The following is a 19347-nucleotide window of genomic DNA, read 5'->3' as shown; positions in this document are numbered from 1 at the left end:
TCTGACTTTGAAAAGTTTACCCTAAAGTTGGATACATTGTGAAAGGAAGTTCAGTGAGGACTGGCAGTTTAAGAGGAGAAACAAAAGGTCGTCTGCAAATGCTAACACTTTTAGTTCCCTATTACTTGTCTGAACATCTGTCACTTCAGGAATTAGTCTAATTTTCTGAAACAAAGTTTCTACTACTAAAATGAATAGTGTAGGGGACAGAGGGCATCCCTGTCTAGTGCCATTAGTAATATTAAAGAAGGGAGACATGGTGTAGTTGATTTAAGTCTAGCATGAGGTTGGTCATAAAGAGAAAAGGTGGCCCAGATATAAAGGTTCTTGGAAAACTTTAATTTACGAGATAATCTTTGACAATCAACCCTATCGAAGGCCTTTTTGGCATTAGTTACTAGAAGGACCGATGATGGCTTTCTGACTTAAAGTGTCACTGTCGTGAATTTTTTTTTTTGCAGAAATCAATAGTCCAGGCGATTTTAAGAAACTTTGTAATTGGGTTTATTATCCGAAAAATGCATTTTTATCATGAAAAAGCAGTTTGAAGCTCTCCCCCCTGTCTTCATTGTTCTCCTATGGAGAGAGCTAAAGAAAAGACCAAAACAGGACAACAAAGAGTTAATCTACAAATCCCTCACGGGAAATCTTCTGTGACAGTCACCAGTGACCTGTCTGAGCTCAGATTACAGCTGTCACCCAGCTCTGTGCCTGTAATCCTCTGTTATCTGCTTTCTGCTGCCGGCTAACTCCCTCCTTCCTCCTCCCCCCTCCCCTCTCCCTAGAGCAGACAGGGTACGTCTCCTGCAACAAGTCACAATTTTCAGATTTTTCAGAGTGGATGAAAAAGAGGAAGGAGGGGGGGACCTGGGAAAAGGCTTTTTACATGCAGATAATGGCAGATTTGGCTAATAAACCCAATTACAAAGTTTCTTAAAATCGCCTGGACTATTGATTTCTGCAAAAAAAAAAAATACGACAGTGACTCTTTAAGCGCTGTAGATGAAATGGAATAATTTGGCTGTGTTGTGTCTACCATCCCTGCCACACATTACTACGTCTTAGGTATGAAAGTTTTAAAATATTGATCCCTTTTTGAGATAATTTAAAAAAAAGTCTGAAATAATTATAATAATATAAAAAAAAGTTGTTTGGTAAAATAAATCACTTTATAGCACATAAATTACATTATAAACAAAACAAAAACTAGATTTTGGGTATCTACTCTTTGAAGTGACACTGCCACCCACTTTCTGTATGAGGACTCCTCTACACAGCTGTAAAGCCTAAATTCTGCAGTTTTCATACTTTATTATAGATTTTTTGGTGCTTGGTCCAGTAAAAAATGCTTTTTATCATTGGTAGATTGTGGCACCTGGGCAGGGCTTTTGTGGCACTTGGCCCTGCCCACAGTGCCACCTTAGGCCATGCCCCGCCACTTGTGTCTGGGCCCGCCCTCTCGATGGCCATTGGAATGGGCCGATCTAGAGGGGGGTGGGGCCTAGATGCCACAGTGGCGGGGTCTACAGTGGCGCTGTGGGCAGTGCCAAGTGGCGCTGAGGGCATAAGGCCCTGCCCAGGTGCCACAATCCACCAACAATAAAAAGCATTTTTCACTGGACCAAGCACCAAGAAATCTATAATAAAGTAAGGTATGAAAACTGCAGAATTTAGGCTGTACAGCTGTGTAGAGAAGTCCTTATACACAAAGCGAGTGACGGTATCTTTTTAAAAGAACACTCCAGTGACTTTGCTATTCTCCCCTCCCAGTACAATAGCTGCCCTGCTCCCCTTGCTTACCAGGTGCTCCATTTCTCTGATACAAAGACACTTCTGGTCTGCAGTCCAGTGTGACAATTTTCTTGTTGTTTGTCTAAATTTTTTTTCTTTCGGTACAGGTCTTGCTATCGCTGAGAAATTTGCACACCTAAACCCTGAAGGCAATGCAAAAATGATCCAGAAAGCCAAAAATCTTAAAGAAGAAATAAATTCACTGCTGGGATTTAATGGAATTCTTCTTTATCCTTCACACTCCAAGATTGCCCCAAAGCACAATGAGCCTCTTGCTGTGCCTTTCAATTTTGCATATACTGGTCAGTTTTATTTATACAGTGATTGATAAAATTCTGAGTAGTAACTTCTACATTTTTACATTCTTATGCCATGTTCACACAACGTAAGTAAAGTATCAATCACGAGCGTTGTTGCCGATTTGCAACACAGCTGTGATTAATACTTTACTTACATTGTGCTGCAGCTGAGTGAATCCCGATCAGAGTGTATACTTATAGTATATACTCCAGCCGGGATCGCTAGCGGCACTGCAATAACCTGACATGACAGTTTTCTGCAGCCGCAGAGAAACTGTCAGTTCACAAAATGGAGCATGCGGCTCCGGCCGCATGCTTTATTGTGTGCAGCTGTGAATTGGGATGCGGGCGCACACGGATGCACCCGCATCCAAATTCATCAGAAATTAAGATCATCCGGCCCGTTCTACAGTTGCTTGCTCTATATCATAGGATGATATCTGCCTGATTTGAACAAGATACTGAAACCTTTTTTTTTTTTTTAATTCTGTTTTTAATTTACTTTAAAATTAGAGAGGGTCCCATAGTCTTTGAATATCTTAAGAATTGTGGGGAGGGATTGTTTGGGGTCAGTAACGAAAAGCAGTAAATCATCCGCAAAAGCAGCTGTGGTGTGAACAGTGGGGCCAACTCTAATTCCCTTAATGATAGGTGTTTGCTTAATTTTTTGCAACAAAATTTCCATAGTTAGGACGAATAAAGTGGAGTATAGGGGACAGCCCTGTCTTATTCCATTTCTAATTAGGAAAGGGTCCGATAGTGTGTCGTTTACTCTAATTCTGGCGGTGGGGACAGTATAGAGTGACATTACAGCAGGTATAAATTGTGAAGGAAACCCAAATAGTTTCAAGGTGTCCATTAGAAAGTCCCAAGCTACTCTATCAAAAGCCTTCTCTGCATCTGTGCCGAGAAGGATTAAGGGAATGTTAGATCTCTTAGCGTAATGGATTCCGGGGAGTACTCTAGATGTATTAAATTTGCCTTCCCTGCCCATAACAAATCCTGTTTGTTCTTCTGTAGTAAGGTAGGGTATAATTTTTCATCTTAAAGGCTAAAAGTTTGGCCCACCACTTTAAATCCGCGTTAAGTAATGAGATGGGTCTATAACTCCTGCATTGTGCGGGGTCTTTTCCTTCTTTAGGCAGTATTGCTATATAAGCCTCTAACATCTGTTTCGGGAATTTACCTCTAGCTAGCATATCATTGCAAAGATTTGTAAATTATGGGATAAGTATGTCTTTAAATTTTTTATAGTAAGGTTTAGATAGAGCGTCCGGCCCTGGGCTCTTACCCATAGGGATTGAGGTAAATACTTTATCTAACTCATTTGATGTGATTGAGTCTAGAAGTGAGAGTTTGTCATGTTCACATATACTAGGGAGTTTAATCTGTTGTAAGAAGTCTTTCAATAATTGTGATTTGTAGTTGGGGTTGACACTTTGTGTTTGGGGGATTGTGTTTGGGGGATATTGTATAGTTTCTCATAAAAGGAACAAAAGGTTTTTGCTATACTTGTGGTGTCTTTTACTATTTTATCGCTGTCATTAGTGATTTTATATATGAAGGATTTTTCTTTCCTTTGTTTAATTAAAGCGGTCATAATTTTTGAGCCCTTGTCTCCGTGTGCATAGATAAAATTTGTCTTACCTGTAATTTTCCTTTCCTCGAGTCTGAAGGCGGCACAGATGGGATATTCTATCCCCCAGACTTCACCCCAGGACCGTCCACCTAGCAAAGCAATCAATAAATTAGCATGCAAAAGCAAACTAGCAAAGCAATCAATAAATTAGCATGCTTAATTGATGGCCTATAAGAACCCACTCTCACAGCTCTCACATGTTTTACATATAGACGAATCACCAAAAATAGATCATTGGGTGGGTATATGTGTGCTGCCTTCAGACTCGAGTAAAGGAAAATTACAGGTAAGACAAATTTTATCTTTCCTCTTCGTCCTCAGGCAGCACAGATGGGATTTTTATAGCTAAAACCCAGGGGAGGGTAAATATTGAAGGACATTAGCAAATAAGCTGAATACCTAAAAACTACAATTGAGTACCAAGCCCTTCACCGCCTGGAGCAGAATGTTATAGTACAGGCATCTTGGAAGAATTACACCCTCTCTGCGAGGTGGAATAGAGGTTCTGCTGCATTAGTTGAGATGGTAGAATCGCTCATCCTCCAGTAATCACTGAAAATTCAATGGCTCCTCTGGGCAAGAGAAGGAGCCTGTCTAGTAGTAACATAGTTCTGGACACAATTAGAGCATCCTTTTGACTTCATTGGATTGAAGTTTATATTTAATCTGCCAGGAATAGGAGAAAAAGAATATTCTTCTCTTCTGCACTGAATACAATGAAGGACAGACTATTAGGTCATCACCATCTGGCAACTGGTGTCCATTGTTTGAAGAAAGTCTACACCTTCTTCCAGATCTAAATAAACTTCAGTGAAGCCTCAGGGAACCTTCTTACAAGAGGAAGATGCAAAGAGAAGGTCTTGTTTCATATTTCTGATCACTATAATGGATCTGTTAGTAAGTGGCAGAATAGTGAACATCATCCATCGTACAGTGACGAAAACTTGTACATGAGATGTACTGTAATCCTAATGGAAGCCTTTGTGCAGAAATGGAGTGACTATGATGTTTACATTTTCCCGAGACTCCCACCGGCACCATCTGTAACCGTAGCTGGTATTCACTCTAAACACTGAAGGACCTTCTTAAGTCATTTATCTACTAGCTTTCAAGCTGGCAACAGCTTGAAATCCTAGGTAACACCATAACCAGCCTCATTGGTAGGTTAGCATCCTGCAGCTTCTGCAATTTCCTGTTGAACCCACTCTGATGGTCTTAGTCTCTGCTGTTACAGAAGATCTCCTTCCATAGTTCTAATGTATTGCCTTGATACTGTAGAATGCATTTCATTGGACCATAACCCCCTTATGGTAAGGGCTGATGTCAGGTTGTCTGTGTAGATCAGGAACAAATTTCCTATGATAATCTGAATTGTCCAGATGCCTCACAGCTCCCAGAGGTTGGATCACCAGTTCCTCCCACAGCTCCCATAGGTTAAATCACTGGCTCCTGTCACAGCTCACAGAGGTTGGATCACTGGCTCCTGTCACAGCTCACAGAGGTTGGATCACTGGCTCCTGTCACATCTGTTTCCCAGGTACAGATGTTTCAACCTAACATGACATAGCAAAAAGCAACCAACATCTCAGATCACATGGACAATCCACTGCATTATAGGCAGAGTCCATGCATCTGCCAGTTCCCCCATCTTGAGCACAGACATCAGGGTACAGTAATAGAGGTCTTTGTGGAGATCTTCTCATTCAGTCGTAGGGAAGGCCTGCTCCACTATTAGCGTTCAGCCTCTCTATAACCAGAAGGAATCTGATACCAGTATGGGAGGATTTCCTGTTGGAGATTTCTGAGGTACCTGTATCTGTGGCAGAAGAATTGAGATGATGAAGGTCGTTATGGTAGAGAGGATAGATTCTCATTTCCAATTCTCGAAGAGTGGCCTGCCATCTGATGGTAGAGGCTTTCTTGTAGTAAAATTAGAATGTTTGAGGCCAAATCCATGAAGCTTCCCTGTTGAATCTGCCTGAAAATGGCCGATCATCAATACAGGATCACTCCAAGGACCTGGAGAGCAGCCATCACCATAATGGCGACTTCATAAGGGTATACATCACCACACCAAGGACCTGGAGGACTACCATCATAACAGCCAATTGATGAGAGTATACATCACCACACCAAGGACCTGGAGGACTACCATCATAACAGCCAATTGATAAGGGTATACATCACCACACCAAGGACCTGGAGGACTGCCGTCACAGCTTCATAATGGTATACAGGACCGGAGACCAAGCAAGGACGAGATCAGACCTGCAGATGACAAACACTGCTTAGACAGTGAAGAATAAGCCATGTGTGCTCCCTGAGGTGTGGATGTAAGGAGTGTACAGCAATGTATGAATGTCATCATAAAAGCATAGAGACTTCTACAGAAGAACAGAGGAGACATATTATGGAACCCATCTAGAATTTTCTCCCTATGTTTAGGCTGAGACACACAGGAGAAGGCTCCCCGACCTCCCAACACAGGGAATAGTGGATGAAACTAGTAGCAGATCAGCAGCAATGAGATAAATCATGAATACATCACCGTTTTGACCGGAGACCCCTTGCAGCAAAAGTTTCATGAAACAATTCTGACATTTGATGAGGATGAAGACTTTGTACATCTTGTGCTCCTGTGAGACGACCAGCACTGCTCAGAGACCGGATCTGCAAGGGACAAAGGAAACATTCCCAATAAACAGATATTATTCTGGACTATAGAAGAGATCAGCAGATAATAGTGAATGTAGGAGCCAGCTATAGACACATATCACATAGTAACATAGTAAATAAGGTTGAAAGAAGACTAGAGTCCATCGGGTTCAACCTAGGGAAACCAGAATAATCCCTGGATCAATGTATCACCGGAAATCTAATGCCCATAACTTGTAATATTATATTGTTCAAGAAACGCATCAAGGCCTCCCTTAAACTTATTTAATGAATCGGCCATTACCACATCATGTGGCAGAGAGTTCCACAGTCTTACCACTCGTACAGTAAAGAACCCGCGTCGATGCTGATGATGAAATCTTCTTTCCTCTAGACATAGAGGATGCCCCCTTGTCATGGTTACAGATCTAGGAGTAAAAAGACCACTACAAAGATCTCTGTACTGTCCTTTCATATATTTGTACATTGTGATCAGATCGCCCCTAAGACGTCTTTTTTCTACCATAAATAACCCCAAGCTTGATAACCTGTCTTGGTACTGTAACCCACCCATTCCCTTAATGACCTTTGTGGCCCTCCTCTGCACCCGCTCCAGTTCAGCTGTGTCCTTCTTATATACTGGTGCCCAAAACTGTACACAATATCCCATGTGTGGTCTAACCAGGGATTTATAAAGAGGCAAAACTAGGTTCTTATCTTTAGCATCTATACCTCTTTTGATGCATCCCATTATTTTATTAGCCTTGGCAGCTCCTGCCTGGCATTGATCACTAAAGTTGAGTTTACTGTCCACCAATACCCCCAGGTCCTTTTCGGAAGTAGTTTTACCCAGTGTTTTATTATTAAGCACATAACTGTACTTATTATTTCTACGGCCCAAGTGCATAACCTTACATTTATCCACATTAAACTTCATTTGCCGTTTTACTGCCCAAGCCTCTAGCTTCTCCAAATCCCTCTGTAATATGATATTATCCTCCTCTGTGCTGATTACTCTACCCAGTTTAGTATCATCTGCAAAAATGGAGATTCTACTCTGTAGCCCCTCTACAAGATCATTAATAAAAATATTAAAAAGTGGACCCAAAACTGACCCCTGTGGTACCCCACTAGTAACTAAAACCCAATCTGAATATGTTCCATCAATGGCCACCCTCTGTTTTCTATCACACAACCAGTTACTTACCCATTTGCATACGTTTTCCCGAAGTCCCAGCATCTTCATTTTGTAGACCAACCTTTCATGCGGCACAGTATCAAATGCCTTTGAAAAGTCCAGATACACAACATCCACAGCCTCCCCCATGTCCAGTCTATAACTCACCTCTTCATAGAAGCCGATCAGATTAGTCTGACAGGACCGATTCCTCATAAATCCATGCTGGTGCTGCGTCATAAGATTATTTTCATTAAGGTACTCCAGTATAGCATCTCTTACAAACCCTTCAAATACTTTACCTACTATAGATGTTAGACTTACGGGCCTGTAGTTTCCATGATCACTCTTTGACCCCTTTTTGAATATTGGTACCACATTAGCTATGCGCCAGTCCTGTGGAACAATACTTGTCGTAATAGAATCTTGAGGCTATGTTCACACTACGTATATGTCCGGCCGCATATTTTCGCGGCCTGACATATACGTGTTAAACTCCGGCCGGGGATTTATGCAAGTTGCGGCCGGCTACGTACGGACCGCGAACTTACGCCTGTAGTCTACTTACGCTTCCCGAGCGCCCTACGTCTACGTCTTTTACTTGGAAATCTTCGCCTAGCCCCGGACACCCCACAGAACCTTTTGGATCGGCAAAGAAAAGTGGAAAAATGAAGAAATCACCACTACGTACGGGACCGCATGTTACGCTACGGGCGTAAGTTACGGCATTTTCGTCCTCAAACAATGGTCTGGTTAATTTTTTACGGCGCCGCGTACGATCCTGGCGTAAGTTCGTACGTAGTGTGAACTGTGCAGCCGTACATCGTATAATTTCCATTGTACGCAAACTACGTAAATCTCCGGCCGCTTATTCACAGAACGCGCTACGGCCGTAAACTTATGTAGTGTGAACATAGCCTTAAATATTAGGAATAACAGTCTGTCTAACACAGTATTTAATTCTTGCAAAACTCTAGGATGGATACCTTCTTTGCCCGGTGACTTATGGATTTTAATGTTTTTAAGGCGTCTCCCCACTTCTTCTTGTGTTAGGCAGGTGAGATTTATAGGAGGATTTACATTATTAAGAATGTATTGAATAGATTGGCCTTTTCCTCTTCCCCCTCCACCATTACACATAGTCTATAGGTCCATAGTACACAGCAGGGCTTAGACCTATCGATCCTTTACCAGGAGGCTTCACTGGAAAGGCCTGATATCTGTAAAAGAAACATATGTCAGTACATCATAGTGATAATACACAACCAGAGAACTACCAGGAGAAGGTGGTATATATGTAACTTCACAGAAGCAGAAGAGAAACAGCTATGATATACAAGAAATAGCAGATCTCATACACAGAGATATACGAGGAGAGATCTCATACACAGAGAACACTGATGTAAGCAGGGATATCATACATACATATACACTTATATAAGGAGAGATCTCATACATATATATACACTGATATAACGAAAGATCTCATACATATACACTAATATGAGGAGAGATCTCATACATAGATATACACTGATGTAAGTAAGGATATCATACATACATATACACTGATGTGAGGAGGGATCTCATACATACATATACACTGATATGAGGAGAGATCTCATACATAGATATACACTGATGTAAGTAAGGATATCAATGTCTCTACAGGGGACAGTCACTTGAGTAGTGTAAAGATTTGACTTCTCTTCTGTGGAGTATTAAGGGCCTCTAACATTCCATGAAGTTATGTTAAGTGTCGCCATAACATGTCGTACTAAGAGAATGTGGTGTTTGCATAGTGAGGGACTATGTCTGATTTGTGGTACACAGGGAAAACTAACTGGTAACAACGGCGTACATTAACATCCGTAACAACTATTTTGGAAGTAGAATCCCAAAAGTTAACATACATAATTTTCAGCAATAAACTACAATAAACAAGAAGGCTCATCATCTGTTTAGAGCTCACAGTATGAAAAGCATAATATAGAATGTAACATTAGCCCGAATTGTTAATACTTAGCATCTAATCATTGGCTATTGTTATGAACAATGTATACTAGAAAAACTTATTAGTGAAACATAGAACTCAGAGATATCAAGAAGACATTATGTTTTAGAATACTTGCGAAGTCCAGTTTTAAGTGATAGACGATTTCCTCGTCCTTGGAGATTTTGACTTCTTAGGGACGGACCAATCTTCATTAGCTGGCAGTTTTGGAATATCAAGTCTTTCCCAGATGTTATCAAGATCAGCGGGTCGTCGTACAACCAGTTGTCTCCCATTGGAGGACACTAGGATACCAAATGGGAAAAGCCAGCGAAAGGGTATTCTCTTTTCTCTTAGTTTATCCGTGAGGGGTTTAAGAATCTTTCTCTTTGCTAAGGTGCTTGCCGCTAGGTCTTGGAAGAATTGTATTGGACAATTTTCATGAATAATGTCGTCAGCTTCTCTCGCAGCTTTAAGGAGTGCAGCTGTGTCCACGTAGCTGAGGAGGCCACATATGACATCTCTAGGTGGGTCATCAATTCCCGGTTTGGGATGGAGGGCTATGTGTATTCTTTCTATAACAACAGATAAAGCTCTTTCCTCGCCTAAAAGGTTAGTGAATATACTTATAGCTGTAGAAGGAAGAGCTTCATGTGCGATAGATTCTGGGAGACCTCTGATGCGGATGTTTTTACGTTGGCTTCTATTTTCTTGATCTTCCAGCATTAGGAAAGCATCGTTTAGGTCAGTGCTTCCCAACCGTTTCCACCTTGGGGCACACCTTGGAAAAAAAAATTTCCTCGGGGCACCCCTACTAAATAATGTTCTACAAAATAAGAAAACCGTCATACAGTGACTCACAGGTGACGTCTTCTTTGATCTGAGGAGTCACTTTCCCTTTTCCTCTCCATCCGCCATGATGATTTCTTCCAGCTACTTTTCATCTCTTCAGAACCTGCGAGACAAACAATTTAGGCTCCGCACATTTATAGCAACTTCCTTTCCTTTGTCCCTCCTGTCAGCTCCCAAAGTAACTGCGCTGTTTGGTGTTATGTGCAGTAAAGCGAGTAGGAATGTGGGATGCCCCCTGTATGTAGGATCCCCCACTGTGCCCCCATGAACTAATAATGTCCCCAGAGGTGCCCCCATGAACTAATAATGCCCCCAGAGGTGGCCCCCATGAACTAATAATGCCCCCATGATCTAATAATGCCCCCATAAACTAATAATGCCCCCAGAGGTGCCCCCATGAACTAATAATGTCCCCAGAGGTGCTCCCATGAGTAATAATGTCACCAGAGGAGCATCCATGAACTAATAATGCCCCCAGAGGTGCCCCCTATGAACTAATAATGCCCCCAGAGGTGCCCCCATAAACTAATAATGCCCCCAGAGGTGCCCTTATGAACTAATTATGCCTCCAGAGGTGCCCCCATGAACTAATAATGCCACTAGAGGTGCCCCCATATACTAATAATGCCCCAGGGGTGGCCTCTATGTACTAATAATGCCCCCAGAGGTGCCCCCATGAGCTAATAATGCCCCCAGAGGTGCCCCCATATACTAATAATGCCCCCAAAGGTGCCCCCATGAACTAATAATGCCCCAGGGGTGGCCTCCATATACCAATAATGCCCCCAGAGGTGCCCCCATGAACTAATAATGCCCCAGGGGGGGGCCTCCATATACTAATAATGCCCCCAGAGGTGCCCCCATATACTAATAATGCCCCCAGAGGTGCCCCCATATACTAATAATGCCCCCAGAGGTGCCCCCATATACTAATAATGCCCCCAGAGGTGCCCCCATGAACTAATGCCCCAGGGGTGGCCTCCATATACTAATAATGCCCCCAGAGGTGCCCCCATGAGCTAATAATGCCCCCAGAGGTGCCCCCATGAACTAATAATTCCCCCAGAGGTGCCCCCATGAGCTAATAATTCCCCCAGAGGTGCCCCCATGAACTAATAATGCCCCCAGAGTTGCCCCCATATACTAATAATGCCCCCAGAGGTGCCCCCATGAACTAATAATGCCCCCAGAGGTGCCCCCATATACTAATAATGCCCCCAGAGGTACCCCCATATACTAAAAATGCCCCTAGAGGTGCCCCATATACTAATAATGCCCCCAGAGGTGCTGCCATGAGATAATAATGCCCCCAGAGGTGCCCCCATATACTAATAATGCCCCCAGAGGTGCCCCATATACTAATAATGCCCCCAGAGGTACCCCCATATACTAATAATGCCCCCAGAGGTGCCCCCATGAGATAATAATGCCCCCAGAGGTGCCCCCATATACTAATATTGCCCCCTGCTCTGCCCCTTTAAAAAAAAAAAACATCCTACTCACCTAATCCGTGCTGTGGCTGCAGGAAGCAGCTCTCCTCCTCTTCGGGCTCCATCTTGTGAGCCGCGGGGACGGGACTTCCGGCAGGCGTGATGACGTCACATCATCACACCTGCCGGAGAGGTCACGTCCCGGCCTCCCATAGGCTGCTGGTATGAAGTGCTGGCGGCCTATGGGAGTGAATATAGGAGCAGGACGCTGACACTTCCTGCTCCTATATTCTGCTTACTTTGATGTTCCGCCAGCTCATAGTGCGGGCGGAACATGAAAGTGATCCGTGCATCCCGAGAAGCTGCGCGGCCGCAGCTTCTCGGGATGCTTAAAGAGACAGCGCACATTTCCCACCGGGATCCCACGGCACCTCTGGCGGGTTCTCCCGGCACACCAGTGTGCCGCGGCACCCCGGTTGGGAAACGCTGCACTAGATAACTGGGAGTAAATGCAACTTTCAGATTGTATATATTTCTCCCTCTTCTGTGTGAGATCTCTGATTCAAGCGAGGGGATAAGCAATGAATATGGCTTCTCTTTCAGTGTGGTTTCTTTAGCAGCCAAGTATGTGGTATGTCCTCCAAGTAACTGAGAATAGTTGCAATTTCCAGACTTTTTATACTTCCTCTGCTGTGTGAGTTCTCTGATACAAGGAGGGATGATTTAGTTGATGTTTAGTCCTGGTTGTCGGCCACCAGCACGCCAGGGGTTAATAGTGGTGAAACAGGGTGGGTAGGGGCTTATTTAACCCAGTGTAGTTTTGGTCTCTGGGGGGGGGGAGAGTATGGAGACCTTCTTATTTAATCAAAGGCAGTGGACAAGCTATGATGTCCCCAATTCACAAGTGTGGAGTTCTTTTGCTATTAAGAGCTGGTGCTGTGTCTGTGACTGTACACCAATATGGCGCCTGTCAGTTATGCTGTGTCATACTGCTTCCCAGCTCCTACACAGTCTCCTTGCCGTTCAGTCTCCCAGCAGATCTTTCTTCATACCTAGTGTTCTGCTTAGATGAAAGGTGTTTAATGTGCTGCTGGCACTTACAGTTTGTTTGCGGCTGAGTCGATGAAGTGGATCACCGCTCTGGTGCGCTGGCCAGGAGCGCCGCCAAAATCGAGGTCCAGGTCTCAAGGTAGGAGTAGGATGCGTTCTTCTCCCGAGTTGCCTCAGTGCTTCTCCACAGCGCCGGTTTTCTTGTTACCCGGTCGGTATGTTGTGGTGGAGCTTGTGAATCGGGCTCACGGTGTTATTTTGAGCAGGAGCTCTCAAGCGTGCGTCCTGCTACGAGCACTGCTAGGCTCCGCCCCCATTGCATTTTTGCCTTTTAATAAATTTCCCCCCTTGGGTCCAGTGTGATGAAGCAAGCAGTGTCGGACTGGCCCACCAGAGGACCGGTGGATCCTGAGGTGGGCCCCCAGCTTTGGAACCTGCACTAACACTGACTGACATGTTTGCTTCTCACTGGTTCTTCATTGGTGGGCCCCAGATACCCCAATCTGACACTGAAGGCATGCATTTTTTTTAATTTTTCTGTTCCAGTGCTGCTGACCTTGTTTGACATTACTTTCTAGTGGTGTCCTCAACACAGACAGGAGTACAGTGAAAAGTGACAGCAGTGTCTATACACTGCTGTCACTTTCCACTGTACTCCTGTCTGTGTTGAGGACACCACGTGAAAGTAATGTCAAACAAGGTCAGCAGCATGGGAACAGAAAAATAAAAAAAATGCTTGCCTCCAGTGTCAGATTGGGGTATCTGGATAAAACAGCATTCGCAATAGCTATGGCCTAAAGTCTTCCCCTTCCTGTAGAAATACCTCTGCACGAGTATAAAAATTAGATGTTTAAATTATTTTAATAAATTATGTATAAAACCAGCGTCACTGAGCCTTGTGTGAAGCCAGCTCACCACTTCTGTGGCTCTGCTACGCATGATCCTCAACTCCAATCGCGTGTCTGTATGAACTTTCCCAAAGTAATTAGGATCACAGTTTATAGTAAACCCAAATCTTTTTGACCCAAAAAACCAGTGAGTATATCCCCACAATCACCTTGGGACTGGATGAACGCATTTCTAGTACTAATAGTACTCATGGCTCACAAACATAACCCAGGGTTTTATTTCCTAGTTATCCCCCCCTAAGAAACATCATGGTGTAATCCTGTGGTGTTACATCAAACATTTCATAAAATTAAAGTCAGGATATGTTAAAAACATTGCATTAACATCAAAGGCAATGTGCAATAATCATATATGAAATTGTAGAAGCAAAGCTGAGGGCACTCACCAATGCAAATTCTTTATTCCTGGTAAAAACTTTAAAAGTTGGCAGGACATCTCATCTCAGGTGGGGCCACTAGACACTCGTCAGTACAAACTGTTACAGCCGTTTGACGCGAATGCGCGCTTCATCGTGTGCGCTTGGTCTGATGAAGCACACATGCACATGAAACTGTTGTAACAGTTCATACTAACGAGCAGGGCCGTCTTAACAGCATTATGGGCCCCTGGGCAGAGGTGCGAATTGGGCCACACCCAATCTTTGCAACCCCGCCCCTGGCCAGTACAATTACGTACAATAAAAAATACAAATTATTGTTAACATAAACTTTAATTTATTGTTTTTAAAAAAAGACAACACAGTCTTTCAGCAGCACAAAAACAAAAAAATAACCGTGCGTGCATGCCTCACCAAACCAGACCAGGTTGGCTTCAAAGTATCCAAAAAACGCAATGGAGACAGCACTTCCAACAGCAATCTGCAGGGTTTATTGTCACACCAGTGCAACATGTCTCATATATACAGAGGGGCAACAACATGACTATTATATATGAGAACCATGTTGTCTGCCTTTATGTATACTGTATAATACAATATACAGGGAAACAACATGTCTCATATATACAGAGGGGCAGCAACATGACTATAATATATGAGAACCATGTTGTCTCCCTGTATGTATACTGTATAATACAATATACAGGGAAACAACATGGCTTATATATAGAGAAGGGCAAAACAACATGTCTCATATATACAGAGGGGCAACAACATGACTATTATATATGAGAACCATGTTGTTTCCCTGTATGTATACTGTATAATACAATATACAGGGAAACAACATGGCTTATATATAGAGAAGGGCAAAACAACATGTCTTATATATACAGAGGGGCAACAACATGACTATTATATTATATATGAACCATTTTGTTTCCCTGTATACAGAATACAGGGAAACAGCATGGTTCATATATAATATAATAGTCATGTTGTTGCTCCTCTGTCTATATGAGACATGTTGTTTTGCCCTTCTCTATATATATGCCAGATAACAAGCAACAAATATTACCACAGCATACTGACTAACACCACCGCTACTACTGACTAATCCACTGTACACAGATCACTATCACCTCATCCAGTCATATAGAGGTACCCAGCTCTACACAGGTTCTGTACACCATATACATTACAGTGCAGATACATCAAGTGACTCACATGGGACGTCTTCTCTGATCGGAGTTCTTCCCTTTTCATCTTCTTTTCCATTTGCCCTGTGCCGTTATGAGAACTTCTCCGAGCCACGAATCCACAGAATCTGCCAGACAGACATATTAGGCTCCACACTCTGTCACTATCCTCATCTCTCTACACACTGCACATCTGTATTAGCCCCTTATAGATGGCTCCCCCCCGTATTACCCCCGTATAGATGGCTCCCCCTGTATTACCCCCTTATAGATGGCTCCCCCTGTATTACCCCCTTATACATGGCTCCCCCCTGTATTACCCCCTTATAGATGGCTCCCCCTGTATTACCCCCTTATAGATGGCTCCCCCTGTATTACCCCCTTATAGATGGCTCCCCCCTGTATTACCCCCTTATAGATGGCTCCCCCCTGTATTACCCCCTTATAGATGGCTCCCCCCTGTATCCCCCCCCTGTATAGATGGCTCCCCCCTGTATCCCCCCTATAGATGGCTCCCCCCTGTATCCCCCCCCCCCCTGTATAGATGGCTCCCCCCTCAGCTTTGTTTCTACAATTGCATGTTTGTTTACAATATTTGTGAGCACCTCCACAGCAAAAAAGTTACCAGTCCAATACACATTGAGGGGGACATGTATCATCGTGCGGTCCGGGGTTTTTTGGCGGAAATTGCCGATTTGCGCAATATTTTATTCGCAAATGGCCGATTTGCAAATGAAATATTCGCAAATCGGCACTTTCCGCCGGCGGGGGCGGGGAGGGGGTGTGAAGGGGGCGGAACTGATACGCCGAAAACCTACTCCAGTCTTCAGCTGGCGTAGGTTTTCGGCGGTGCGCACCAGAGCGCACGGGATTTATGTAGAGGCAGTCCGCCTCTACATAAATCCCCGTAGCGCCGGAGATGCGGGGACATTTATAAGTCCGGAGTAAAAAACGCCGGACTTAATAAATGTCCCCCTAAGTTTCTGCCATCTCCTGAGAGCCTTGCTACGAAGTAGTGCCAGTGTCTTTTCTAGTTATCCACTGCGTTGCATAGTAATAATCATATAGACACATAATGCATATCAGGCCTTTGGGGATGCTAATATCCAGTTGGACTATCTATAATGCTTCCCTATCTTGCTATCTCCTACCCAGCCCCCCCCCCCCTCCTCTAGATGGCACTGTGACTCATCCTAAATCAAAAGTTTTTAAAGTGTTCTATAGAGCCCTAATGTCTCTTTAAGAAATGTTAAGAGGCCACTGAGAGGTTTTTTTTTTATCTCACTGTGTCTCATTTCTTAAAGATGTAGTATTCCAACTCTGTTTCCTTGTTGTACAGCCAACATATTTTAGATCACAAGCCGTACAGTAATTGATGTAAACATATGTACTGTTGCCATTTTTTTTATTAAAACTGTACATATGTTGTTTATTTCAATCACTGTATGGCTTGTGATCTAAAATATGTCTAGTGAGACCAGAAACCTCTTGGGGGCCTGTCAGCATTGAGAGACACCTATAGAACACATTCAAGCTTTTGCCTTTGAAAGAGTCACAGTGCCATCTAGAGGGGGGAACAGGATATGCAGATTGCAAGATAGGAAAGCATTCTGGACATTCCAACTACAGTAGATACTAGCATCCCTAAAGGCCTGCATTTACATCAAGAGCTTCTCCTCCGCTATTGACCTTAGACAATGTGTAAGCTGATATGCATTATTATGTGTCTATATGATTATTACACATTGCCTTTATTTAAGACGGGGAATGCAATGTTTTTAACATATCCTAATATTATGAAATGTTTGATGTAACACCACAGGATTACGTCATGGATGGGTAGGAATAAAAACCCTGGATCGGTTGAATGTTCATCAGCCATGTATAATGGTACTTCTAGTACTAGAAATGCGTTGCCACAGATGGGAGATGATTGTGGTGATGTACTCACTGGTTTTATGGGTCATGAAATAAGCATTTTGGTTTACTGCAAACACTGATCCTGATTGCCCTTTTGAAAGTCTGCAAGCAAGCAAGCGCCATTTAAACATGCAGCCAGACCTCTTAAACAATTGTTTCTGTAAAGTTTAAAATGGGAATCACATGTATTTTGTGGGTTTAAAGGGCCTTTTACGTAGGCTAGGCTCCTGTGGCCAATAATTACAGCGATAAGCTGAGGACAGGGCAAACTCCTGATCCTTGGCTGATCGTGTCTTTAGAGTATGCTACAAAATTTATCATCATCGGCCACACATCTTCTTGTGTAAACAGGGTTATGCATGGCCGATAACAATAAAGGGAAATTGTCAGCATGTACATGTATATATTTGTGCTGTCATTCAGTTTCCAGATCACAAGCAATGTATACTTGCCATCAGCGCTTCTTGTAATCCGGATGCTCTCCGGTGCTAGGCCGCTGGCTGTATTTTTAGGTCCTGCCTCCCTGCCTACCTCCAGAATTATTGACAGCAATAGAAGGCAGGGCCTGAAGATACCGCCTGCGGTGGAGGACTACACTGCTTGTGATCACACACAGATTATATATAGCGCTGCTGTTATATCACTTTTGATGCTCAGTGTGGAGCTCAGTCTCTCTATAGTCTTGCAAGAGATTGTACCTAGTCTTGTGTGTGAGTTAGGCACATATTGCCATGGTTTCTGATACCAATAAGAATTTACCTTAATTTGCCAACTTTCAGCATTTTGCAATACTATCTTTTTCATTTGTTACACTACTAATGTAATATTTTCTTATTCCTCCCTTCCCCCTCAGGTATATTTAATGTTCTAGGACTTCCAGTTACTCAGTGCCCTTTGGGGCTCAGTGAAGGTGGACTGCCTTTAGGCATACAAATTGTTTCTTCTCCATACAATGACCATCTAACTCTGGCACTCGCACAGCATCTGGAGAAATCACTAGGTGGTTGGACACCACCAGGAAGCATCTGACGTATTGGATAAAACCTTATGTTCTTACCGAAAATGGATATTCACACTTGTCAAAAGTATTTTAATTTTTAGATACCGTTGTGTTCTATAATTTTTTCAACATTGGTTTTAATAGGAAACCCTAAAATATAAATGTCATTTGGAAATTATTAAGAAACTAATGAAGACTATATAACTCCTGATTCTAATTTTTAGTGATGGACAAGTGGACACAACCTGCAGTGGAGAATATTTCTAGTAAAAACCAACATTACACAAAATTATTATGTTTGTACATACACTGATCGTACCATTAAAGTATATCGGTCACAAAGTCAGCTGATTCAGTCGGCTGTGAATTCCTCTTTATTTTATAGTTGATTGGGGCAGCAGACCTTATGACAGGTAAACTTCCAAATCATTGGCAAGTGAAGTGAATAAAACTGATAGTAACAAAAGAGTTAAATATAGCAAGTGATTATAAGTACTAGGGATGGTCCAACCCTGCTTCGGTTCGGGTTCGTACGAACCCAAACTCTCTGCAATAATTCCCGCTGTCTGGCGGCTCCGTGGAGAGGGTGGATACAGCGGGAGGACCGCCTGGAAAACTGGGATACAGCCTATGGCTGTATCCCAGTTTTCCATGCGGTCCTCCCGCTGTATCCACCCGCTGCACGGAGCGGGCAGACAGCGGGAATCTGATGCCGAGCGTTTGGGTTCATACGAACCTGAACCTCGGAAGATTCGGACCATCCCTAATTAGTACCTAAAGTTAATTGGCAGAAGTGGGCATCTGGTTCCTGTTAAATATGATGTGTTTTACAATGAACAATATCTTGGTATAATATAATGTAAGTCATATATATACTGCTGACCTCACCATAATAGCACAACACTATTCACTGTATAAAGTGATTGTAATACTGACATTATAATATCATATTCTATACTAAGGAGACGTGTATAAGTTGGAAATAGATACATAAGTGTACACAGCACTATTCACGGTTACATGACTATGTAGGGTGGTAATGCTGTACACAGCACTA

At 43.1% G+C, this 19347-nt stretch overlaps 1 protein-coding gene across 1 annotated transcript in view; it reads left to right on the top strand.

Moving 5' to 3' along the window:
• LOC138777657 (fatty-acid amide hydrolase 2-like) overlaps positions 1 to 18632 on the top strand; it is a 34479-nt gene extending 15847 nt beyond the window's left edge. Inside the window, exons 4-5 of the mRNA XM_069956321.1 lie at positions 1899 to 2093; positions 18144 to 18632. Coding sequence (XP_069812422.1) covers positions 1899 to 2093; positions 18144 to 18319 — 371 coding nt within the window. The 3' untranslated portion in view covers positions 18320 to 18632. The remainder of the gene's footprint in view (positions 1 to 1898; positions 2094 to 18143) is intronic.
• Positions 18633 to 19347: the final 715 nt, after the last annotated feature.

The sequence above is a fragment of the Dendropsophus ebraccatus genome, unplaced genomic scaffold (assembly GCF_027789765.1).
Source record: "Dendropsophus ebraccatus isolate aDenEbr1 unplaced genomic scaffold, aDenEbr1.pat pat_scaffold_601_ctg1, whole genome shotgun sequence".
NCBI lineage: Eukaryota > Metazoa > Chordata > Amphibia > Anura > Hylidae > Dendropsophus > Dendropsophus ebraccatus.
Note: the sequence above shows the minus strand (reverse complement) of the source record. Positions and strands in the feature narration are given on the sequence as shown.